Source organism: Hyperolius riggenbachi, chromosome 8 (genome assembly GCF_040937935.1).
Source record: "Hyperolius riggenbachi isolate aHypRig1 chromosome 8, aHypRig1.pri, whole genome shotgun sequence".
NCBI lineage: Eukaryota > Metazoa > Chordata > Amphibia > Anura > Hyperoliidae > Hyperolius > Hyperolius riggenbachi.
Genome location: NC_090653.1, coordinates 236,414,497 through 236,440,820, shown reverse-complemented (window position 1 = coordinate 236,440,820; position 26,324 = coordinate 236,414,497). Strand labels below are relative to the sequence as shown.

Below are 26,324 nucleotides of genomic sequence, written 5' to 3'. Positions count from 1 at the left end.
ATAACTTAACTGTGGTTTATCACACCTGAGTTAAATTTCTGTAGTCACCCCCAGGCCTGATTACTGCCACACCTGTTTCAATCAAGAAATCACTTAAATAGGAGCTATCTGACACAGAGAAGTAAACCAAAATCACCTCAAAAGCTAGACATCATGCCAAGATCCAAAGAAATTCAGGAACAAATGAGAACAAAAGTAATTGAGATCTATCAGTCTGGTAAAGGTTATAAAGCCATTTCTAAAGCTTTGGGACTCCAGCGAACCACAGTGAGAGCCATTATCTACAAATGGCAAAAACATGGAACAGTGATGAACCTTCCCAGGAGTGGCCGGCCGACCAAAATTACCCCAAGAGCGCAGAGAAAACTCACCCGAGAGGCCAAAAAAGACCCCAGGACAACATCTAAAGAACTGCAGGCCTCACTTGCCTCAATTAAGGTCAGTGTTCACGACTCCACCATAAGCAAGAGACTGGGCAAAAACGGCCTGCATGGGAGATATCCAAGGCGCAAACCACTTTTAAGCAAAAAGAACATAAAGGCTCGTCTCAATTTTGCTAAAAAAAACATCTCAATGATTGCCAAGACTTTTGGGAAAATACCTTGTGGACCAACGAGACAAAAGTTGAACTTTTTGGAAGGTGCGTGTCCCGTTACATCTGGCGTAGAAGTAACACAGCATTTCAGCAAAAGAACATCATACCAACAGTAAAATATGGTGATGGTCTGGAGTTGTTTTGCTGCTTCAGGACCTGGATGGCTTGCTGTGATAGATGAAACCATGAATTCTACTGTCTACCAAAAAATCCTGAAGGAGAATGTCCGGCCATCTGTTCGTCAAATCAAGCTGAAGCGATCTTGGGTGTTGCAGCAGGACAATGACCCAAAACACACCAGCAAATCCACCTCTGAATGGCTGAAGAAAAACAAAATGAAGACTTTGGAGTGGCCTAGTCAAAGTCCTGACCTGAATCCTATTGAGATGTTGTGGCATGACCGTAAAAAGGCGGTTCATGCTAGAAAACCCTCAAATAAAGCTGAATTACAACAATTCTGCAAAGATGAGTGGGCCAAAATTCCTCCAGAGCGCTGTAAAAGACTCGTTGCAAATTATCGCAAACGCTTGATTGCAGTTATTGCTGCTAAGGGTGGCCCAACCAGTTATTAGGTTCAGGGGGCAATTTCTTTTTCACACAGGGCCATGTAGGTTTTGATATTTTTTATTTTTTTTTATCTCGCTAAATAATAAAAAACATTTAAAACTGCATTTTGTGTTCAATTGTGTTATCTTTGACTAATAGTTAACAGTTTTTGATGAGCAGAAACATTTGTGTGACAAACATGCAAAAGAATAAGAAATCAGGAAGGGGGCAAATAGTTTTTAACATCGCTGTATATGCAGCCGAATGATGACATTTGTAATCCCATGCATTTCAACATTTCAAGTGTTGTGGTGTTTTCACGTGTCGAAACAAGGCTACAGCCATGCTCAGATGTGACTCCATAGGGGGCTGCCTCTCCACTGCCTGTGCCAAAGCCTAGCAAGTGCCTGGCCATTGCGCAGGAGCAGCTGACCGGCAGTGAATTCTTTGCTGTCGTCCTCTTGAAAGAGTCCTAAAAGTGCAAACATGCACTGAATTCTGATTGGCCAATTTTACCACTTCTACGTAGTATGAGAGTTTGCCTACATAATCTGTTCAAAGTATTCAAAATCTGTTGGCCCTCATACTACAATGGAAGTGGAAAAATTGGCCAATCAAGATAATGCAAACTGAGCACTGATTTTTATTTTTTATGAACCTCACATCACTCTGTTTGGAATGTATTCGTTCCGACGAGCGGAACGCAAGTTTGGTTCCTGTATGACTTTTCCTTATCAGCTGGGAAAAGCAGATGGCGATGGAGGCTGTGGGAATCAATTCTTGCTTATGAGTATGGACGTTTGCCACATAAATTTTGCAAAATGATAACTTGCCGCCATTTATTCTGGTCTGCCATCCATTTGGGTCCCTGTACCCTAGAAGCGTCAGTATACCAATCCCAGAGCCCCATCAGAAGCATCAGGGTGCAACTGGTTTGCAATAGACCAGTGGGAATCTTCCTTCCCCATGGAGGATTCTCATTGGTTCAATGAGTAGTGGATCAATAAAAATCCTCCCTGGAGCTTATGCAGGATTTCCATTAGTTTTTAGTGAACCAAGCCTGATGCCTCTGATGGGTTTCTGGGATCGGTAGAGCTGTATTTGTAGCACACGGGGACTCGAATGGGGGATGCCGGTGGAGGAACTGGGTGGCAAATGGAAAACTGGATGAAAAACTGATGCCCAATATTATGTTTGTTGCCCAATGTATGTGTTTTATCCGGTACATTGTGTCTCCACCCTTATTCTTGCCTGCACCCACTAATCCATTACTTTCTTTGTGAACAGGAAAGTCGAATCTTATGGATGCCATCAGCTTTGTGCTGGGAGAGAAGACCAGTAACCTAAGAGTTAAGACGCTGCGAGATCTCATCCATGGAGCCCCTGTGGGGAAACCTGCAGCAAACCGTGCATTTGTCAGTATGGTCTATGAAGAGGACAACGGAGTAGACAAGGTCTTCGCCAGACATATCATCAGTGAGGAGAGCTTTTATTTTGCACAATAAATAAGATGAACGCTGACTTATTTGTTGGAGAGAGAGTTTTATTATAAAATCCTTTGGCTGTGTGTGCTGATCCTTGTGGTAGTCAGCCCTCAGGGTAGGCTGTTTGGTATTTTTGTCTGAGGACCAACACTGATACTGATACAATACTAGCTCTGTGCAATCTAAACCATTGTAAATAAAAGAGTAGCAAATGGGTACAAAATAGAAAAAGTATTTATTTGTGGTGCATAAACAGTATATAACAAATAATGGAAACATGCACAGTTTAGATTGTGTTTTGGACGTAAGCAAGCCCTCCTCTTATTGGGGTACCAATTACAACCAGGAACTGCGCTTCCAGTAGTCCAACTTACATCCAGCAAGGAGACCAATACCCTAAAAACAAATTAAAACTGCACATAGTGCTCAGCACTGTATTTTTAAAACACAGATTGCACCACGTGCCGCACTCCACCGGGACGTGCCACCACCGTACAGACACAGGGCAACGATCCCCCCTCGTGATTCCACTCACCAGAGCGATTCTTGTTCAATGCATATCACAGATATAATCTGTATAAAGATCCAGGCAGGTACCGGGGTCCAGGTAAAAAGTGAAGCTTTATTGCACCTTACGGCAGCCGTAGTACACGTTCTAACCCTAGCCGCGGAACTCAGGGCTGTACGTCCACCATAGGCTTGCCTAGTCTTCCTCTGAGCGTCGGCGTGATCCTTGCTCCGTCCTACGCGGTTCGTCATATGTGACTCATTCAGGGGCCCCTGAATGAGTCACATAAAGAAAATAGTCTCATATTTTTATTTCCAGTTATATAGTATTTTTTTATAACATTGCATCATTCTCTAATATTTGCAGTTTACACACTACTCGGAATTCTAAATGATTTTACAGAGCAGGCCAATGAACTTTTGAACTGTCCTCTGGAGAGAAAAAGAAAATACGACTGACAGTTGAGATAACATTGTCCCTTTAATCATTGTCATATGCCACTTCTGCTTTGCAAGGAGTGGGAGCATTTTTTTGATAAATGTTAACAAGGGCCTCCCACCCCCTTTTTTTCCTTACCAGGTTTTGTTGTTTCCCCTAGGTGGATCTTCTGAATATAGGATCAACTCCAAAGTTGTTCAACTGTCAGAATACAGTGATGAGCTGGAGAAGCTGGGGATCTTGATTAAAGCCAGAAACTTCTTGGTCTTTCAGGTAAATGTTGGTCTTGTGTAAACGTTGACAATTCTCATGCGCAGGAACCTGTTCACCCTTTTCCACTTGATATAATTAAAATGCTAGCACCTGTATACTTAATTGTGGTTAAAGTGTGCTTAAAGCCCGAGGTAACCCAAAACTGGACAAGACAATTTCTAGTAGCAATCAGGTTGTTAAAGTGTATCTGTAGGGGAACAAAATGTGCGCTAAATGGATACTTCCCTCAGTAGAGGGAAACCTCTGGATAATCCATAGGCCTCCCTGTCCCCCTCCACCTCACCAGTCCAGTCATGGAACCCCCTGAATCTCCTTGACAAGGGGTTGTCAAAGGGTGCGGACAGCCACACTCTTGTCCATGAATGAGCGTGGCCCGCACAGCCCAATACGCCTGCACAGTAGCACGGTGCTGCTTGAACTGGGTTTTTTTTCCCACCAAGCATGAGTGGCTCTGTGCTACTGGCCAGTGCCACGCTGTCCTGCACAGTGTGGTGGCCAAGCTCATTCACATACGGGTGTGTCCACAAAATTTCAGAAGGTTACGGCAAGAAGCGGTGGTATGAATGAGGACATGATAATCGTTTGGGGGATCCAGAGGCTTCCTTCTACTGAGATAAGTATGTGACTGTCTTTCCTTTTAAAGTCGCAGGTTTGCTTTAAAGTGAACCCAAGGCGAGAGTGATATGGAGGCTGCCATATTTATTTCCTTTTAAAGAACAAGTGACACCCATGCTAACCTAGAAATAAAAAACATATATAAGTAGATACATAACAGATGTATTGCACTGCCCACATTATTATTCCTGTGAATTTTATAAAGGAAAAGTAGAGAATCCTAGTCTAGAAATTTCCATCATGGTTGCCTCTGACCTCCTGACATCATTTCCTCCCTCACTTTCTTTTCTCCTCTTGCTAATTGTGTATTCGTTACCCGCCCTCTTCCCAGAGTCTTCAGACACTCCCACTGAGGTCTATAATAGGAAGTGCACTGTCTTATGTCAATAGAAGGAAGGGGGGAAAACAAGGGAAGAGAAGGAATATATTATAGACAAAAAGACCCAGCGTGCAACTGTTTGGCAATGGCAATTAAAGGGCCACTGCTCCTAAGGTATGTCATAACTCCAAACCATAACAGTAGAAAAAGTTTTGAATGCAGGATTAGCATCTTTATCATGTAATACACTCAGACCGGATGCTGCTGAAATTAGATTTTTATGGTGATAATCCCTCTTTAAACAATACCGATACCAGAAGGTCAACAGGACTACCAGTTAACGGGTAGAGTCACACACCTGAAACAAGCATGTGGCTAAGCCAGTCAGAGCACCTGATTTGCAAGCTTGTTCAAGGTCTATGACTAAAAGTATTAGGGCCAGTTTCCACTTGTGCTTTGCGATTTTGTTGCGGAAAATGCATCAACGAATCCGCATGTGGGTGCGGATTCGTTCGCGTTCTCACGCGGAATCGCTCGCGGTTTGCACTATGCGATTTTAACCATGTCAATGCCGGTAAGCATTGACATGGGTTTTTAAGCGATAATGCACGCGAAAACGCATGGAAACCCGCAAGACACAAACACTTACGGTTTTCCTATTAAATTACATAAGCGGCGATTCGCGTGCGGGTGGGCGGCATGTAAACTGACGGCTCTGCCATGCAGATTTTTTCTGCACAGCAGACCGCACAGAATTCCTGACAAGTGGAAACAGCCCCATCCACTTGTATTGGTTATCCGAATCTGCATGCAGATTCACTCTAGTGAAAACGGGCCGTTAGAGGTGGAGGATCGGCGAAACAACCAGGCAACTTGCATTGTTTAAAATGAAATAAATATGACAACCTCTATATCACACTTACCTTGTGCTCTCTTTAATTAAATCTACACAATGGCCCATATGCAATTTGCTTTTTCTCCTAGGTAATATTTTTAAATGTCAATAAAATGGCCGTTAAACCACCAGAAAGCAAAAAAATAGTCAAAATAATTTTGATGGTACTTTTTCACCAACTTTTCAGTAATTTTTAAGTTGAAAAGCTCTGGAAAGTTTTATTTTAAATAGAAAATGAAAAATTAGCCTGACTAAATTTCCCAGGATCCTTACATTACATTGTAAACCAAGGGCCTCACTCAGTAGCAGATGTTGCTGAGGTAAACGGGCACCTATGGGCGAAGCAGGTAGTTTTGGCGCCATGTGCGGCCTTGTTTTGCCCCAAAATATAGGGTTTTTAAACCCTGCTACAAAGCGCACACTACTTATAGTAGATTAAATATAAATATAGACAAAACTGAATAATTCAAACAATAATAGTATTTATTATTCTATAATTCTATTATAAATGTAAATGTATCTTTAAAGAGACTATGAAGCGAACAAAAATTGCTATTTTTACCTGGTAGTTCGCTTTAGTAGTCTCAGTAGATGTAAACCGCCGCATCCCTGAGCCAAAACTAGGGCTTTAGACCCCCAAATCCCAGGGCAAACATCCACGACTTCCTTGGTCATGGATGTTGCTGCCCAGGGAGGCAGAGCTTTGAGCTGCAGCTCTGCCTCTACTGACGTCAATCGCCATGCGGATCTCTGCCTCTCCCTGCCCCTCTCTGTGAAGGAAGACTGAGAGGGGTGGGGAGAGGCGGCAATTGACATCAGTAGAGGCAGAGCTACAGCAGAAAGCTCTGCCTCTTTCAGGAAGCGCTGCCCGGATTGCCCCCCGGGGATTTGGGAGGGTATCATTATCCAACATTTAAAAACTAGATGGGTATCATCCTGTAGTCTATTAAAGATAGTACTTGTATCTGCCAAGTGTTTGGTCATTTTTGGAGGATCTCATTATTCAGGAATTAATGTATTAAGAGCATCTCGCTAATTTCATATTTCCTAAGTATGGACTGATGTAGCTGGCAAACCTTCCAACGGATTTCAGGTTTAACAATCTTTATTGGTGAAGAAAAGATAAGCCTAATGGTGAGCATATTTGCGAACAACATATCCGCTTACATGACCGTTTTGCACAAAAGATAGAACATAAACACAATCGTTAACCAAAAGGGCCAAAAAACCCTGAACACAGGGTGGCACCAAAATGCACCCAGCTAAAACACTGATCTAATTGATCAAAGCATGCATAAAGGACAACTGAAGTGAGAGTGATATGGAGGCTGCCATCTTTATTTTCTTTTAAACAATACTAGTTGCCTGGCACCCTGCTGATCCTCTGCCTCTAATACTTTTAGACATAGACCCTGAACAATGCAGATCAGGTGTTTCTGACATTGTCAGATCTGACATGCTTGTCGGCCTCTACTGCAGCCTAATAGACCAGTAGGACTGCCAGGCAACTGGTATTGTATAAAGATGGCAGCCTCCATATTTTTCTCACTACAGTTGTCCTGTAAGACTAAACCCAATAGAACTGAATAATGGCTTCTGAGCATAGGATGAAAAAATCCCTTTTCACCCACAGAGTCCTTCCCACTGATTTTAAAGGGAAACAGAACAAATATCTAATAGCCCTTAGTCTAAGGTTTAAATCGGAGGTGTCAAACTCAATCACATAGGGGGCCAGAATCTAAAAAAACTCAGTCCAAGTTGCTGGCCAAATTGTTTAAGATTTATTGAACTATTTCAAATTGATGTTTGAACCAGAAACGCTGTTACTGGTGTGCTCTCTGAATGGGAAGGCTGCGGGCTTCATCAGGAGGAAATGGAGCACATCAGCCTGTGTTGTATACTTTATTCCATGGACGTGCTCACAGCAAAATAGTATTAACATTCTATAGGATGCCCATGCATATGGGTGATATGGCGCAATGCTTACTTACAGCTTTTGGATTTATGGATGCCACATGCATGCCCACTGGAGACCTGTCCCTACCCTTACACGGCAGATCACAATAGGGCAAAAAATGATGTGCCTGTATATAGGTCGGCTACATGGAAATGCCAGATGCCGGCGGTACATGTGCCAGGGCGTCCTTCTATGATGTAACTTCCAGTTTGCTGCGAGCATATATACAGCAGAGGTTGGTGCTCTCCACTTCCTCATTTCTTTATTTTATTGCTAACAACTCGGGATGATCAATGAGATGCAAATATTTCCAAGTTCATACCCAATTATGTAAATTTGTAGGTAAACATATGCAGCCAGTCAAGTCCCACCCAGGTTTAAATTGATTGGTCCATTTTCAAGCTGCATATATTTGTATAACATTTGTATTTAATCTGCATGAACTCAGAGACATTTACATCTCATTGATCATCCCTACTAATAACCATCCACATTTCACGTTCCAGCGGGCCACATGTAATGGTGAGGCCAACCACATTCGGCCTAGAGTTTGACAGCTGTGGTTTAGATATACCTAAAATCAGACAGCATATTTATTTTTTTTTTTTGTGTGTGTGTGTTTTGTTTGCGTGTGTTTCGCATATACGTTTTGTGTGTTTTTACGTGTTTGTGGTTCGCATGCGTTTTGTATACTTTTTCAATGCGTTTTTATATTGCGTTTTATTCAAATCACTAGGAAGACAACAGGAAGCAGAACTACATCACAAAACAATAAAAAAAAATGCATAAAAAATGCAATACATTTTGTTCCCATTGACTTTTGTTATGTGCGTTTTTGAATATTATGCAACAAAATCAGCGTTGTTAAAAATGCATATTCGGTTTTTATATGCGTTTTTTGTTTTTCGTACGACCCATAGACGTCTATTAACAGCAAAAACGCAGTGTTTTCCGCAACGCTTGTGTTTCTGCTAAGTGTGCACAGTGTTCTCCCCAGAGCCTTTCAAGTGGGCGGGCCGCCCACTTGAGATTGTTGCCCCTCCCCAACAGCATCACTATGTTTGAGACCCCCACCCTTCCTCTATTAGTAGCAGCCAGTGTTAACCCATTTTCTCCCACCAGTGTGGTTCCACCTCCCAGCAGTACCCAGCAGTGAACACACACTTACACGACCCTGTAGCATCTGGTGTGACCTCTCACTGAGTAGCACCCAGCGTGACCTTCCCCCACCTGGCTACTTTTTCATGCCACCCGGCTGGAAAAAATGTCTGGAGAGAACCCTGCTGCACCTAGCCTTAGAAATGTTTAGTCCGGGCCTGAGCCCACTGACGCAGTTGTATCCGCTTTTCAGTTACGCATCAATGTTAGAGATGCTGAAAAGCGGACAGAAGCGGATACAACTGATTCTTGAGGGCCTGAGCCCACTGACGCTTAGAATAAAATCATAGTGTTGAATAGCCAGATATAAATGCACAAAAGCTAGCTTTTTAGATCAATGCATGTGGATCCAGATAAATAAAGTGCATCAAGACCAGTAATTGTGTGTAAGTTTTTCAGTTTCAAAACTGAAGCAGTTTCCTCATCTAGACGGTATCCGGATCCAGAAACTCTCCTCTCCTCCTACTCTCCTAAATAACTTCTAACCTGCTAAATATCGGTGGTTCTGCCTTTTGTGGCTGGCTGATAAATTCTGTCTGTTATGAGTCTTTCCATCTTATTCCTGCAGGGGGCAGTAGAATCTATCGCCATGAAGAATCCTAAGGAGCGTACAGCTTTGTTTGAGGAAATCAGCAGGTCAGGAGAGTTGGCGGCCGAGTATGACAAGCGCAAGAAGGAGATGGTTAAAGCAGAGGAAGACACCCAGTTCAACTATCACCGCAAGAAAAACATTGCTGCCGAAAGGAAAGAGGCTAAGCAAGAGAAGGAAGAGGTGCGTTTTCCATAAAGATAACTGCATTCATTTTCTATAGTATGGTAGGCAATGGATACCAGTAGACTTTTGTGTTTGTATGTGTTGCAATCTAATTTCATTATTACACTGATCTTGGTGTCAGTTAGTAATTTATCGCTTAGTATTAGCTTTTCCTTGGCTCCCATAACTTATTGTAAGGTAACCCTTACCTCCCACCTTAGTCTTTGCTTAATTGCCTATCTAATGCTAGGTACACGCCATACAATTTACTGTTAGATTTACCTGCCAGATGGATTTTTTTTTTCCCCCTAACTTGTCCGATCTGAATTTCGACCGATTTTTTTCGATATTTATTTTTTTAATGTTTTTTTCTAACTGATATTCATTGAACTGAACGCAAATCGATCGAAATTCTGATCGAACATGTTGGAAGAAATCGATCTGACAGGTAAATCTAACAGAAAATTGTATGGTGTGTACCTAGCATTACCCAAACAACCCCTTCCTAACTGCAAATTGAGCATGGTGGTGTAGAGGTTAGCACTCTTGCCTTGCAGCAATGGGTTCACAGTTCAGATCCCAGCCGGGGCACTATCTGCATGGAGTTTGTATGTTCTCCCCATGTCTACGTGGGTGTCCTCCAGGCACTCCAGTTTCCTCCCACATCCCAAAACACATACAAATAAGTGATTTGGCTGCCCCCTAAAAATTGTCCCTAGACTACGATACATACATAGACATATGACTGTGGTAGGGATTAGATTGTGAGCCCCTCTGAGGGGACAGTTAAGTGACAAGACTATATACTCTAAAGCGCTGCAGAAGATGTTGGCGCTATATAAATACTAAATTACTCGTCCCCAGTAGCCATAAAGTGGATCCATAGGAAACTACTGTATATACTCCCGTATAAGCCGAAGTACCCATTTTTCCCTCAGAAACCAGGAAAAAGTGATTGACTTGTGTATAAGCCCCCTCCACAGTATAGCCCCCTCCACAGAAGCCAGATGTGCCCCCAGTACAAGTCAGCTCTCCTGCCCATAGCCAGATGTGCCCCAAGGATGGTACAGCTGTGTCTCTAGACGCCACACAGGAAGAATTCCAGATGATTGCACAACTGACACGCTGCTTGCACGCTCTGCTCCACATGCCAGGGGGACACGGGTAGTCTTGAGTAGCGCACTCTGCACACCATGTTGCAGGGGATGGGGGGGCACAGAAACAGCAGGGAGCCAGATGGCAAGAGCAGTATTACTAGTGCACGATCCTTGTGCTCCAATGCCAGTAACAAAACCTGCTCCACCACCCGCTGTGCTCCACTGACTTGCATATAAGTTGGGGAGTGGGACTTTTCAGCATATTTTTTTGTGCTAAAAAATTAGGCTTTTATATGCGAGTATATACAGTAAGCCATCAGTAAAGTAACCCCTGATGAACTCCACATGCCCTAAAATAAATTGCTTGCTATTCTGGCTCCACTGTGATAGGGATGTCAATTCCGGATTTTATTCTGGAACTTGGCTAGCATATTTAGCGAGGTGAGATATCCCGTACATGTGCTTATGCTCTCCCTCTCTGCATGCATTGTTGCGTTACAAATGACTGCACTCTCTTACACTGCTCATGGGAGGCAAGCCTTAAACTCTGCTATCTAAACAAACATTAGTCACTGACAGGTCATGAACTGTAACCCACCCAGTACTATCATCCAAACCTGCCCTTGCCTTACACTAACCAAAATGCTGACATCTCTGATTTCCAAAACTATTGATACCTTTTGGGATGGAGACTCTCAGTACTACATAATTGAGAGTCTAAATGAACAGTTAAAGGACCGCTATCGCAATAATGTTTTTTACATTTTAAATATGCATGTATTAATTGTAAGTTTTGTCCCAGAGTAAAATGCACCATAAATTGCCTTTTTTCCCTATGTTCCTGTCACTTACAGTAGGCAGTATAAATGGGACAGATCTGACAGATTTTGGATTAATCCATCTCCTCATGATGGGATTCTAAAGAATTCCTTTATTTTCAAAAGCACTCCTTGGATGGCAGAGGCACATTCAACTGCTAGAAAAGTTTCCACAGGAAAAGACTGGCTTTCCAGCACCATTGTAAAGGTCCTTTCCAGGGAGTGCTTTTGAAAAGAAGAAAGTAAATATTGTAAATCCCTCATGAGATGGGCTAGTCCAGATTCTGTTCGATTTTTCTTTGCTGTAAGTGACCAGAACATGGGGGAAAAAATAAATGTTTTGTTTATTTAGCTCTGGGGCAAATGTGAAGCGAGTACACACACGTATTTACAAATGCTCATAATACTTGTCCTTTAACCCCAAGTATCAGAAGCAACGATAGGATGGTAACATTTGGTAACCGGACTTTTTTGTTTACAGGCAGAGCGTTATCAGCGTCTGAAGGATGAGGTAGCACGGGCCCAGATCCAGTTACAGCTGTTTAAGCTTTATCACAACGAGTCTGAGATTGAGAAGCTGAACAAAGAATTGACAAGCAAGAACAAGGAGATAGATAAAGACAAAAAGCACATGGACAAGATCGAGGAGGAGCTGAAGGACAAGAAGAAAGAGCTGGGGAAAATTATGAGAGAACAACAGTCCATAGAGAAGGAAATCAAGTAAATAGTTAGCTCAAAGCTAATGCAGTAAACAAGTGAATTGATATATCTTCCCTGCACTCCTTCCATGGTGACATTGTTCAGCCTATTTGGAGCGACTGAAAACTGATGGATTGCCAATGGGGGTGCGATGGACAGTGTGTCAGTCGGCCCTAGAGTGTGTGGTGGTGGGAGTGGCCTGCAGGGGGGGGGGGGGGGTTGTAGTTGGTGGACAGCCAGGTGCTGTGAAAAAGTGGTATTTCTGTCAGTGGATGATCACTTGTCCTCTGAAGCCCTGGACCCCAATAGTTAGCAGGAAGCCCCCTTTATCTCTCTGGAGTCAGGGTGGTCCATGGCGTGGCTGGGAGCCCAAAAATAATTCCCACAAGCCCTAGTGTAGATTTTGCACCTTGTTTTTTTGTAACACAGGCAGTGTGAGGGAACATTTGATCTCCCTCCCCTGAAATAAACGGTATTTGTTCTGTGGTTCCATTGGGAAGAATTTCATCCTCACCAGCAGTGCAGCCATAACACTTGCATTGCGGGTTAGGAAATTGCTTACCAGCCTGTGAATAATTTAACAGTGCTGGTGACCTGGAAATGCAGCATGCATGTCTTGTCATTGCTGTCACTCACCAGTGCAATCCCTCTCTGCTGCTTGGATCATCAGCAAGGCAAGTGGCTGGGGCCTGGTGAGTGTCCAGGGGGCTGGTTGCCATCTCCACAAAGCCTCTCCCCCCCAGCTTTACTTACCGAGAAGGGAAAATAAAGGCCAAGGCACTTAGCCTTCCTAGGGTGTCATATTGTGCCTGAATCTATGCTCCTACTATAAACTACCTTCAGGTAAGACATATGAGAGCTCTCTTAAAGGACCACTGTCGCAGGAAAATGTAACATTTTAAAATACATTTGTACAGATACATATAAGAAGTGCAGTTCTGCCCAAGTAAAATCAGCTATGAATTATTTTTCTGCTATTTTGCGGTCACATACAGAAGGTAGTAAAAGTCTGACAGAACTGACAGGTTTTGGACCTGTCCATTTCCTAATAGGGAATTCTCAGTATTTCCTTCATTCTTTACAAAAGCACTCGCTGGAAAGGATCTATACAAAGATGTCAGCCGGCCTCCCTACCCACTTACACATTCTTTTGACAGTTGGACTGGGCAACTGCTCTTGGAAATAAAGAAACTTCTGGAAATCCCCCCTGAGGAGATGGTCTGGTCTAAATCCTGTCAGTTCTGTCATAATTTTTACTATCTGCTGTGGCAGGGTCATATGAGAAAAGTAATTTAAAGCTTATTTTACTCTAGGAGAAATGGACAATTTATATATATATATATGCATACATACAAATTTAAATTGTTACAGATTTTAGTGGTCTTTTAACATACTTAGCAAAATGCAAGTTCTGGGGCTATAAGTAATTTTCATTATTGACTACTAGAAGAGAACCTGTTACAAACTAGCTTTTCTAATATGTATATTACTATATAGTATGCTAGCGTTATAACAGCAGATTCTTTCTTTGTTTTTGTTTTTTCAAACTCGGTGTACACTTGATACTGCCCATAACTAAGCCAGACATGCTTCACCGAAGCCCTCTTTTGTTGGGTTCATTTTGCATCATTGTTTGATAACTTATTTATTTTGTGCCTAAAAGTTCACTAAACAAAAACCTTTACAAAAGTATGCATACCATTTGTAATATATACATCACCTCTATTTCCTAAGTATCCATGTACTCCTAGCTTCTCTCATCCTTACCCCAGGTGGATCTAGTTTCTTACAAACTATAGGCTCCTTTCTTTTCCCTGTACTTAAAGTACATCTGTATTTAAAAAAACAACCCTATGGTGTACTTGCCTGTCCCGTGCCGGTCCTCCACGATCCTCCGTTCTCTCGCTGCGGTGCAGTTAAGTTTCTGCCAACTTGTAAGTCAACGGCAACTGCGCCTGCGTGGCCCTGGCTAAGTGTATGTATGTACACATTCCTATCCGCAATAGCGTCCTGTCTCGCATTCCCATCTGCAATTTCTCCACAGTCAGTGCTGGGATCATTGTCATGCTTCCATTTTATCAATAAAAGAGCTTTTTGATACTTTAGATGGTGCTGGCTTGACTGTGGAGGAATCGTTGGAGTGTCTGAGAGTGCAGAGACACTGCAAGCCATAGCACATCATCCCTTTTCCCCTCCTTGGGTGCTTGCTACACACTGATCATCTTCCCATCCGCAATAGCATCCTGCGCAGGACACTATTGCGGACAGGAAAGTGAAGAAAGATACTCGTGGCCAGAGCCTCGGAGGTGCAGTTGCCATCAAATTAGAAGTTGGTGGAAACTAAACTGCACCGGTACAGACAGAACAGCTGCAAGGGGCTGGCAGAAGCCCGAGGTAACTAACTCTTTGATTTTTGTTAATCTTCAATTCCGCTTTAAAGAGACTTTGTAACAAAATTTTCATCCTTATTTCTTCTATCCTATAAGTTCCTATACCTGTTCTAATGTGGTCTGTCTTACTGCAGCCTTTCCTAATTGCACAGTAGCTGTATTATCTCTGTTATATGATCTAATCTTCTCTCCTCTGTCGGGCTCAGGCAGTCAGGCTGGAATGTGCTGTGCTGCTTGTGATTGGATATTAGCTATACACACCCTCTCCAGGCCCCCGGCACACTCTGTATGACTCACACACTAAACTACTCTCAGCGTATCACTTGCTATGTCTTTTGTTTGTAAACACTGGATAAAACTGTCAATTACAAGCCAGGATTGCAGCAGGGAGAGGCAGAAACAGCAGAGGGGCCCAGGAGAACATAATGAATAGAATGGTATGCTTTTTATTGTAAGAATTTGAGTACAGATTCTCTTTAAATGGAAATAAATATGGCAGCCTCCATATACCTATCGCTTCAGTTATCCTTTAAAAATATGTTCTTAATGCTATGCCTTCTTCACTAGCCACCATCTTAACACCATTCAATTATTCATAAAAACAGTACAATACTGCAAAACTGTAATAATAATTGCAACTCGCTGTCCATAGGGAGAAGGATGCTGAGCTGAATCAGAAGCGTCCTCAGTACATTAAAGCCAAGGAGAACACATCTCACAAGATCAAAAAGTTGGAAGCGGCAAAGAAGTCCCTTCAGAATGCTCAGAAGCAGTATAAGAAGCGCAAGGCAGACATGGATGAACTGGAGAAGGAGGTGCAAGCAGTGGAAAAGTCCAGGCAAGAGTTCGAGGAGAGGATGGAGGAGGAGAGCCAGAGTCAAGGCCGAGATCTCACTCTAGAAGAAAACCAGGTACAAACATAGTCTTCCTTTATGTCGGCTTCTGCTGTTAGTTGAGGAATCGAGTGGCATTATTTATCTGATGGACTTTTATCTGTTATTATTCTCTGTTTTGTCACATAGGTCAAGAAATACCACCGCTTAAAAGAGGAAGCCAGCAAGAGGGCAGCGACTCTTGCCCAAGAATTGGAAAAATTTAATCGTGACCAGAAGGCTGACCAGGATCGTCTTGACTTAGAGGAGAGGAAGAAAGTGGAGACAGAAGTAAGACGTCATGCCTTTTACTGCTCTCACCAAAACGATTGTTTCCTATCAGCCAGTCTGAATCCCCCCTGCTGCACACAAGTTCTCCTTAGACACTTCAGCTCTCCCTGAAAGCCTTACGTTATCTGTGCCCATATTATACAATGTTGCAGATTGCTCAGCAAGCTTATGGTGAACCAGAACTCCTAGCTCATCCACAGACAAAATTAGAAGCTAGGGAGACCTGCTGTCACATGCAAAAGCTAAAAAGTACACACCGGGTTAACAGATGTAGGGCGAGGTATCCCCCCTCTCATGATTCACTGGTCGAGGCCTAACCCCCTACACCCATCAGTGAGGCGCTTTTCAAGCATTAAATTAAGAGTTAAACTTTGAGATTATACAGCATTTCTTGCAAACACCTAGACAAGCTATTCCCATCCCAGTTTAAAATACACATTTTTTTTATAGTTGTCCTATAAGCTCATCTATTTAGAACATCATAAATAGATGGACCTCCCCTATGTTCCACCCATGGTCCCCACACCATCTCGAAACTGTGAATGGTGTCTAAAACTCTCTAGCAAGTTTCTTGTCAACTTGGTCTAAAGGTGCAATAACACCTCTTGACTTATGTTGGCTGTCGGGCATCATGACCCGATCCCTTTGAGCTACATCGCTGGCCAGCCTGTACAGACGCATGTCAGCTGTGTAGCTGACAACACATTCTGTAGCTATCCACTGAGGCGGAGGGAGAACAGTGCTTGTGTGAAATAACATGAGGGAGTGGTGCAGACAACGCGATCGTACGTCATGGGGGTGAGTTGATCCGCTGGGGGTATCGTTCATGGGTTGGCGGCCGCTGTACACACACCCTATCGGCTTAGGCGGTCATTCAAGGCCGCCTTAGGCATGTGTTTCCATTGTGAGGCAATATAAACTTTTGGGGAAGACCCAATAAGAATCAGTTTGTGGGTGGCATGGTTCAATGTATCAAGGCTTGTGCTCAAGCAACAATATTTTGGGATCTTTAGTGAAGGGACCATGGGTGGCGTTGAATATTAAGGTGGCAACACGGGTCTATAGGCTAGAAACTTTTGGGCATTTCCACCAGGTGTGGCACATCGTGCAAGGTGTAGTACAACCCCTAAAGCAGTTAGAGAATGAGGACTATATTTTTGCAATTTTGAGGGACACCATGTATGTCCTATAGCAGGGGTCCCCAACCTTTTCCGGCCCGGGGACCACTTTCTGACCAAATTTTTCTCCGGGGCCTGTGGGGGGTGTAGCGTCCTAGTGGACAGCGTCGTGCACAGCGGGTTACCGGGGGGTCATAGCTAGCATAGTTGCCCCAGTATAGGGAGTTTAGTTGCCCCAGTATGGCTAGTACAGTTACCCCAGTATAGCTAGTATAGTGCGCAGTAAAGCTAATATAGTGCCCAGTATAGGTAGGTAGTGCCCCAGTGTTGGTAGGTAGTGCCCCAGTATAGCTAGTAAAGTGCCCAGTATAGCTAGTATGCCCCAGTATAGGTAGTATAGTGCCCCAGTATAGTTATTATGCCCCAGTACAGCCAGTATAGTGCCCAGTATAGCAAGTATAGTGCCCCAGTATAGCAAGTATAGTGCCCCAGTATAGCTAGTAGTGCCCCAGTACAGCCAGTATAGTGCCCCAGTATAGCTAGTATAGTGCCCAAGTACAGCCAGTATAGTGCCCAAGTACAGCCAGTATAGTGCCCAGTATAGCCAGTATAGTGCCCCAGTATAGCTAGTAGTGCCCCAGTATAGCTAGTAGTGCCCCAGTACAGCTAGTAGTGCCCCAGTACAGCCAGTATAGTGCCCAGTACAGCCAGTATAGTGCCCAGTATGCGCCCCAGTATAGCACCCAAGTATAGCTAGTATAGTGCCCCAGTATAGTGCCCAAGTATAGCAGCCCCCACTCCCCCCCCCGCGGCCGCCGCTGCTGCAGTTACCTTGGCCGGCGGTGTCTTACATTCCCCTCTCTCTCTCACCAGAGCGCGCCCCGCTGCTGCTGTGATGGAGAGGGAGGAAGCAGGAAAGAGAGAGCGGTTCCCATAGTAACGGCGCGCCGCTACAGGAAGCCGCTCTTTCTCTCCTGCTTTCTCCCTCTCTGTCACAGCAGCTGCAGGGCGCGCTGCTGTGACTCACACGCTGACAAGAGGGAGAGAAGGGGAATGTAAGATACCAAGCGGCCGCCAGAGATAACAGCAGCGGCGGCTGCAGGCGGGGCGGGGGCAAGAGGACAGTCCCGCGGCCCAACTTAAAGCGTCCTGCGGACCACCACTGGGCCGCGGACCACAGGTTGGGGATCCCTGTGACCTATAGAGCAGCGGTCCCCAACCTTTTTTGCCCCAAGGACCGCTTCAGCATCAGGACATTTTTCCAATGGACCAGCACAAGATACATTTGGTGTGACAGGTGGTGAAAGAGAGGGGGGTACTGTCCGGGATTCCTTATCTGCTGGTACAGCCACCTCCCAGCCTTTCCCCCTCAGCCCCTCCATCTTCCTCTCCTACCCACATTCACTTCATCCTTCCTCCCTTCTCACACTCCTTTCACCTTTACCTCCTACCCACACGCTCACTTTACCCTTCCCTTCGCCTTCCATTCTTCCTGCAAACGTTTTCTGCACCAGCTGCTCTCCTCCGTGCAGACTCTGAGCTGTGGCTGGTAGGAGACCAGAGCGTCTCAGTCATCCTCACCGCTGCCACCCAGTGTCCGCACAGACAAAAAGCATACTGCAATACAAATTACAGACACCAGGTGGCAGCAGTAACAATGGCTGCAGATGGCTCTGCTTTCCTTGTATACTGCTGAGTTCAGTGACTCACTCACTACTCAGCTTCCACGCAGCTTCCGTGCGCTGCAAAGTCACGGCCCAGTTCAGCACATCCTGCGGCCGCGGACCAGGGGTTGGGGACCCCAGTAAGAAGTCTGATTGAGACTTCCATGGCTACTGCCGCACTGATATCTTAAAGGACTTACGAGGCGAAATTAGGAAAAAAAGTTAATCACTTCTTCATCTTTTAAGGCACGGAGGACGCCGTCCGCGCCCTCCGTGCCGATCCGCCGGGTCCCCCCGCTCATTAGCCCCCAGGGCCGGCTCCTGACCACACGGCTCGGGTCGGGCTCTCCTAAAATGGCCGCTTGCTCTGGCCGCGGCTGCGCAGTCCGCATAGCCGCGAGTGCGGCTGCGCAGCTCTAGGGCCAACCTTCCCCGATCCACGCTACGTAGCGTGGATGGGCGGCCAGAGCAAGCGGCCATTTTAGGAGAGGCCGACCCGGCCGTGGGGTCGGGAGCCGGCCCGGGGGGGCTAATGAGCGGGGGGACCCGGCGGATCGGCACGGAGGGTGTGGACGGTGTCCTCCGTGCCTTAAAAGATGAGGCAAGTGATTAACTTTTTTTCCTAATTTCGCCTCGTAAGTCCTTTAAAGAAAACCTGTACTGAAAAAAAGTTCCCCTGGGGGGGTACTCACCTCAGTAGGGGGAAGCCTCTGGACCCTGTTGAGGCTTCCCCCGTCCTCCTGTGTCCCACGGCGGTCTCGCTGCAGCCCCCGGAACGCACAGGCGACAAATCCGACAGCCTGTGCAATATTTACCTTTTTCGGGCTCCAGCGGGGGCGCTGTTGCGACTTTCCGACGGAGATAGGCGATGAGGCCGGGGGAAGCCTCAATAGGATCACGAGGCTTCCCCCACCCGAGGGGAGTACCCCCTAGGGGAGTTTTTTTTTTCATTTTCAGATTTTCTTTAACCATTTCAGCCCGCAGGAATTTTTCACCTTATGCATCAGAGCAATTTTCACCTCCCATTCATTCGCTAATAACTTTATCACTACTTATCACAATTTATTGATCTATATCTTGTTTTTTCCGCCACTAATTAGGCTTTTTTTGGGTGATGCATTTTGCTAAGAATAATTTTTTTAGAAATGCATTTTAACAAGATTAATAAAAATTTATTATTTTTCAGTTTTCTGCCATTACAACTTTAAAGTAATCCACGCTACCATAATTAAATCCTATGTATTTTATTTGCCTGTTTTTCTCGGTTATGACACCATTTAAATTTTGTCCCTATCACAATGTATGGCGCCAATATTTTATTTGGAAATAAAGGTGCATTTTTTCCGTTTTGCTCCATCACTATTTACAAGCTTATAATTTAAAAAATGTTTGTAGTATAGCCCCTTCAAATGCATATTTAAAAAAAATCAGACCCTTAGGTAACTTTTTTTTTTTTTTTTTTTAATTGTAATTTTTTTTTTCCATTAAAAATTTTATTTGGGTAATATTTTGGTGTGGGAGATAAACAGTTAATTTTTAATGTTATATGTGTAAATTGTAATGTAAAAAATATGTAGATGTAGTTTTACTATTTGGCCACAAGATGGCCAGCTTGAGGTTTTTTTTTTTTCCCCCTCCTTGTGCTTCTCGCTAAGCAGAAGCACAAGGGAGATGCGGAAATTTTTTTACGTGCAGAAAGACTGAAGCCTCTTGTAAGAGCGTTTCGGTTTTTCTGCTGGGGACACGGATCGGTGATCGGGTACCATGTTCACTGATCCCAGGGCTACCTGGGGACACCACGGGGCGCGCCCAGGAGGCCGCCGAAGCGCGGCACCGCAGCAGAGCAGCCGCCGGGCGGCAGAAATGGTTAAAGGACAACCGAGGTGTAAAACTAATGAAATAAACAATTGTATCTGTCTTTCTCCTAAAAATGACTTTTTAAGATATTCCACAGTTTTATTTTATATTTAACCACTTCCGGATTCTCGGTACGTATATACACGCCCCTGAATCCAGAAGTGTATACCATGGAAACGGCCGCTCGTATGAGCGGCCGTTCCATGTCAGCTCACGGAGGGTGTCTCCGTGAACACCCTGCGAGCCGATCGGCGGCTCGCAGGGTAAATGTAAACACACGGGGAAGATCTTCCCCCGGTGTTTACATGTATACGGCGCTGCTGCGCAGCAGCGCCGTAGAGGAGATCGGCGATCCCCGGCCTCTGATTGGCCGGGGACCGCCGGCACCTGATAGGCTAAAGCCTATCCCATCAGGCGCAGGACGGATTTCCGTCCTGCGCCGCTCACAGGGGGAGGGAGAGGGAGGGAAGGGGAAGGAGGCCAGAAAGCGCTGCGGAGGGGGGCTTTGAAGAGCCCCCCCCGCAAGCGCAAGCAGCCGGCGGCGATCAGACCCCCCCAGCAGGACATCCCCTTAGTGGGGAAAAAGGGGGGAAGTCTGATCGCCCTGGCTGCTAGCTGATCTGTGCTGTGGGCTGGAGAGCCCACGCTGCACAGATCAGCATAAAATGTCATGGTGTGGAAGTGGTTAAATCTACTTTTCAAGATTTTACTGTTTTATTGTTTTTTCTCAATGACAATTCGTTGAAGTGTGCCAGAGCTAAAATCTATGAACTATTGACCCTTTTTATCTTTGTCCTGCTCTTTGAAGCCATTTTCTGACAGGAAAGTGTTTTATAGTTGTAATTTCTTATCAATGAGGGTCACACTGTAGTTTGACTCAGTCCCGACCCAGACAGGAACTGCCACTTACATACCTGATGTTTAACTCTTTCAGGCAGATAAAGAAAAAAAAGGAACACAGCACAGTCATTTGTGTGCTAGGCACTGTACATACACATGTCTATCTCATCATGTCACATGTCACCTCGGTTGTCCTTTAAGTCTGTACATAGCTTTAACTTAAGTGTAGTTAAACATTTACCCAACAGAATGCTTCAAAATAATAAACTAAACTGCTTATCTAGGAGGTCTGGAAACGGAGACCTGGCCAATTTGGCCTAGTTCCTCTCCAATCCATGCTGGCAAATGTAGGCAGTAATTATGGAACCATCCCATGTCTACCCAAAGAATCTGGAAGGTAGACAGGAGGCTGAGCTTCTGATGGCATGAGAGGCAGAGATAGACTATGGCAATCATTTTGGAAGGCCTATCATAACCAGCAGAAGCCTAGCCCTGGGTCAGCAGGTTATGTCTTGTTTACAACTGCAGATATGGAATGGAGGGACACTGAGCCACATTGGCCAATTCTCTGCAGCTTATTATCCTAGGTAGGAGGTCCAGTTTATTTTTATGCCCTTTGGAGGGGCAAACAGACCCCATAACGAGATAGTACTTGATGATCTTTATCTGCTGACCACTGTGTGGTCTTACTTAGACAGTGAGCACTGCCAAAGTGAGACACATACCAAAATAGACCAAACTTGAGAGTAAGCTTTGAGGTCACCCCCAGGACCCTAGTCACTGAACTTCTCTGGGTGCAGCTGACACACAGAGGTCCTGTGTCCCTGGACAGCTGTAAGTTCCAGCAATCACAGCTTTTCTATAGTTGAAATGATTGATATATTGTTTTTTATATTCCAGGCAAAAATCAAACAGAAACTGCGTGAAATAGAAGAAAACCAAAAAAGAATTGAAAAGCTGGAAGAATACATTGCCACCAGCAAGTACGTTAGACCACCTGCCTCTCTTGGTCTGTCTTGTTTTCTATACTGTATTGTGGTGTTTACGTATGAACTGTGCTGTGTCTGTGTTTGCTTTTGCCCAATCTCTACCTTCTCCTCCTTCCACGTAGGCAGTCCTTGGAGGAGCAGAAGAACCTGGAAGAGACATTAACGGAGGAGGTGGAAATGGCCAAGAGGAGGATTGATGAGATCAACAGTGAGTTGAACCAGGTGATGGAGCAGCTGGGAGATGCCAGGATCGATCGCCAGGAGAGCAGCCGACAGCAACGCAAAGCTGAAATCATGGAGAGCATCAAGAGGCTATATCCTGGCTCTGTGGTATGTCAATATGGTTTGTTGGCTAGAAGAGATGGAGGCATCCACTCAGTCAGTGTCCAGTGGGATCTTACATTAATATTCTATTGCTGATTGGGGTGGGGGATTATACATACCTGGGGCTTCCTCAAGCCCCATCCGCACGGATCGATCCCACACAGCCGTTCTCATCCTTCTCTATCGCCAGCACTGGATCCTGTAATTTCGGCCAGTCTGAGCAGTCCCAGTGCGCACCCACCGTCTCTCCCCGGTGGAGAATAGTAATGCGCAGGCACCATACTATTCTCTGCTGGAGGGCGCGTGCTGTACATGCGTAAAACTGGCTGCAACTGGCCGACGTTACAGGACACGGTACCGGCGATAGAGAAAAGGCTGAGGATGGTGGAGTGGGAGCGATCTGTGTGGATGGGGCTGAAGGAAGCCCTAGGTATGTATAAATCTTGAATGTATGGTCGTCTCTGGTTTCCTTTAAAGAAGTTTGTCAGCTTGAGAGAGTCAAAGATGCTTCTGCTAGCTCAATTAGTGCAGGTGTGAAAAATAAGTAACAAGGGTTCCTGCTCAATTACTCATGCAAGAAGAGGAACATAGCTGTACTGCAAATAGTACAAATTCCATGCATAAAAAGTTGGTAGTTTCTTATGTACTGCTTTGGAAATTTTTAAAACAACCTGATTCCCAGGGAAATGTTGTTGTTCTTGTGTGTGGAGGGAGAGCGGCATTACTTACCTGTTGGGGACTGCTCCTGGACTCTTGTCCGTGTGAAGGTCACCATCTTCTCCACGGACTGTCCGGAGCAGCTGAATTTTCATTTTCCTAGCAGTGTCGTGCGCCCATCGCAATGCATCCTGGGAGATGTAGTCCGTGGATGCGAGTACAGAGATGTACTCTCATCCACAGACTACATGTCGTGGCATGCTTGCGGCGGGCGCATGCGCAAGACACTGCAGAGAAATTGACATTTCGGCAACTGCAGACAGTCCGTGGAGAACATGGTGACCTCCACACAGACTGGAGTCCTCAGGAGCAGTCCCCAACAAGCCATTCACCCCAACTTCCATCCCCTCCAATGGCACGCTCCATTAGTCATACTAAAGCAAACAAAAAATAGATACTAGCCTATGGAGAGGGAAGGCTCTGGATTTCATAAAGCCTCCCCAGTCCTCTCTATCATTGTTTCGGTGGTGCTACCCCTATTGCAGATATTTTACCAACTGGTTGAATACACCTTCGGGGATCCTTGGAAGGTTCCCGATGTTCTTGTTTCCCCGAGTGCTTCCGAAGCCTTCTGAAGATCCACAAAACCTTCCAAGGGCTCCCGGAGGTGGCAAATTCGAACGGGGGACAGCACTGGAACGAGAACTCAGAGAGGATCAGGAAGGCTCTATGAGATACAGAGCCCCCCCTCTCCATAGGTGAGTATCTGAGTGAGTTTGTTTTATTCTTTGTTCACTTCATTTATTTATTTATTTTTTATCTAATTTTTAAATTCCTCTGGTGGTCAGTTTAATTGGTTGAAGACGACAGGTCCGACCATTCCATTAGTGGTATGATATTATGTTCAGGGTACTGGGTTGGCTAATCCATAGCAAAAGTTTTGGTTGGACAATTATCGTATGTAATGGTTGATAGTTCTGCACAGTGGTATATTTGTATGGCCACAACTCAGTCATTGCCGTTTGCTAATCTCTTTCCATCAGTACGGGCGTCTGATCGACCTGTGTCAGCCCACTCAGAAGAAGTATCAGATTGCTGTCACTAAGGTGCTTGGGAAAAACATGGATGCCATCATTGTGGACTCGGAGAAGACTGGCAGAGACTGCATCCAATATATTAAAGAGCAGCGAGGAGAGCCAGAAACCTTCCTTCCTCTGGATTACCTGGAGGTAACGATCAGTTTTATTGTAGAGGTTTAAAAAGAATGTTAGTATTGTTCATTTGGAGACAGTCTTGTCTTTGATCCTTGCTGCAGTAGCCTGGACGTTACGAGTTTATATTGCATCTGCATTGATTTCCCCCATCCCCCAATGGGATCTTCCCACTATGAGGATATGCCCTTGCACTGGTCCCTTCTCCCCATCCTTATCTAATATAACCTATCTGCACTACTCTCCACCACTTCTCAGTAGGGATATACCTCATGTACTAGGCATAGGCACTGCTCTTTTGCCACATGGGAGTATATCCCTGCACTGCTCTTTTGCCACATGGGAGTATATCCCTGCACTGCACTTCCTCCCCTCTTGGGGACATACTTCTGCACTCCCCTTCCACCCCATTGGGGATATGCCCCTTATTCGTATATAACTTGTTCACTATGTACTTGTGCTGTATATAATGATTGTTGTATGTGAATGTATGATGCCATTCCCATTAACTCATGGCAAGGGGCATCATTGCTATTTCCTGTGTAGGGCTTGTGCCACCATCTCATTTTTGCTACTCAAAAATAACTTCTGGCTTTACCCCGGATGCCCAATAGAGGGAATTGGGAAGCATCGTGATTTTCTCCCATTCCTGCAGTGACCGAGAAAAGGTCCTCATTGCCTTGTTTAGTGATGACTCCGGTTAAACGGTAAAATTTCTGCAGGCATCGTCTTTTGTAATCGCGCTGCTGCTGTGGAACTCTCCCCATAGGGCTCCATTGGTGCAGCAATTTGCCGATCGGAAAGAGCTACTAGTGTGCTTTTATAGAGATTCATGTTATGCTTTGACTTTTTTTATTTTTTATTTTTTTTACCTGCAGCACTTGCTGGTGGAATTTGGAATTACAGCCAGAAATTATCAAATCTTTTTCATAGCTCCTGCATACAACATAAGATAACTACCTTATTTAGTGAGCTTAACGCAATACAGTGTTGCATTCCCCAGAGTAAGTTTATACAGTGGGTTGCAAAAGTATTCGGCTCCCTTGAAGTTTTCCACATTTTGTTACATTACTGCCACAAACATGCATCAATTTTATTGGAATTCCACGTGAAAGACCAATACAAAGTGGTGTACACGTGAGAAGTGGATCGAAAATCATACATCATTCCAAACATTTTTTTACAAATAAATAACTGCAAAGTGGGGTGTGCGTAATTATTCGGCCCCCTGAGTCAATAATTTGTAGAACCACCTTTTGCTGCAGTTACAGCTGCCAGTCTTTTAGGGTATGTCTCTACCAGCTTTGCACATCTAGAGACTGAAATCCTTGCCCATTCTTCTTTGCAAAACAGCTCCAGCTCAGTCAGATTAGATGGACAGCGTTTGTGAACAGCAGTTTTCAGATTTTGCCATAGATTCTCGATTGGATTTAGATCTGGACTTTGACTGGGCCATTATAACACATAGATATGTTTTGTTTTAAACCATTCCATTGTTGCCCTGGCTTTATGTTTAGGGTCATTGTCCTGCTGGAAGGTGAACCTCTGCCCCAGTCTCAAGTCTTTTGCAGTCTCCAAGAGGTTTTCTTCCAAGTTTGCCCTGTATTTGGCTCCACCCATCTTCCCATCAACTCTGACCAGCTTCCCTGTCCCTGCTGAAGAGATGCACCCCCAGAGCATGATGCTGCCAAGACCATATTTGACAGTGGGGATGGTGTGTTCAGAGTGATGTGCAGTGTTAGTTTTCTGCCACACATAGCATTTTGGCCAAAAAGTTCCATTTTGGTCTCATCTGACCAGAGCACCTTCTTCCACATGGTTGCTGTGTCCCCCACATGGCTTGTGGAAAACCACAAACGGGACTTCTTATGCTTTCTGTTAAAAATGCCTTTCTTCTTGCCACTCTTCCATAAAGGCCAACTTTGTACAGTGCATGACTAATAGTTGTCCTATGG

At 44.8% G+C, this 26,324-nt stretch overlaps 1 protein-coding gene across 2 annotated transcripts in view; it reads left to right on the top strand.

The window, feature by feature from the left end:
- SMC1A (structural maintenance of chromosomes 1A) overlaps positions 1-26,324 on the top strand; it is a 57,962-nt gene that overhangs the window by 8,416 nt on the left and 23,222 nt on the right. For both annotated transcript variants that reach the window (XM_068248381.1, XM_068248379.1), the window contains exons 2-10: positions 2,429-2,617; positions 3,732-3,844; positions 9,357-9,560; positions 11,939-12,177; positions 15,199-15,457; positions 15,569-15,709; positions 22,089-22,171; positions 22,300-22,507; positions 24,202-24,387. In XM_068248381.1, coding sequence (XP_068104482.1) covers positions 2,429-2,617; positions 3,732-3,844; positions 9,357-9,560; positions 11,939-12,177; positions 15,199-15,457; positions 15,569-15,709; positions 22,089-22,171; positions 22,300-22,507; positions 24,202-24,387 — 1,622 coding nt within the window. The remainder of the gene's footprint in view (positions 1-2,428; positions 2,618-3,731; positions 3,845-9,356; positions 9,561-11,938; positions 12,178-15,198; positions 15,458-15,568; positions 15,710-22,088; positions 22,172-22,299; positions 22,508-24,201; positions 24,388-26,324) is intronic.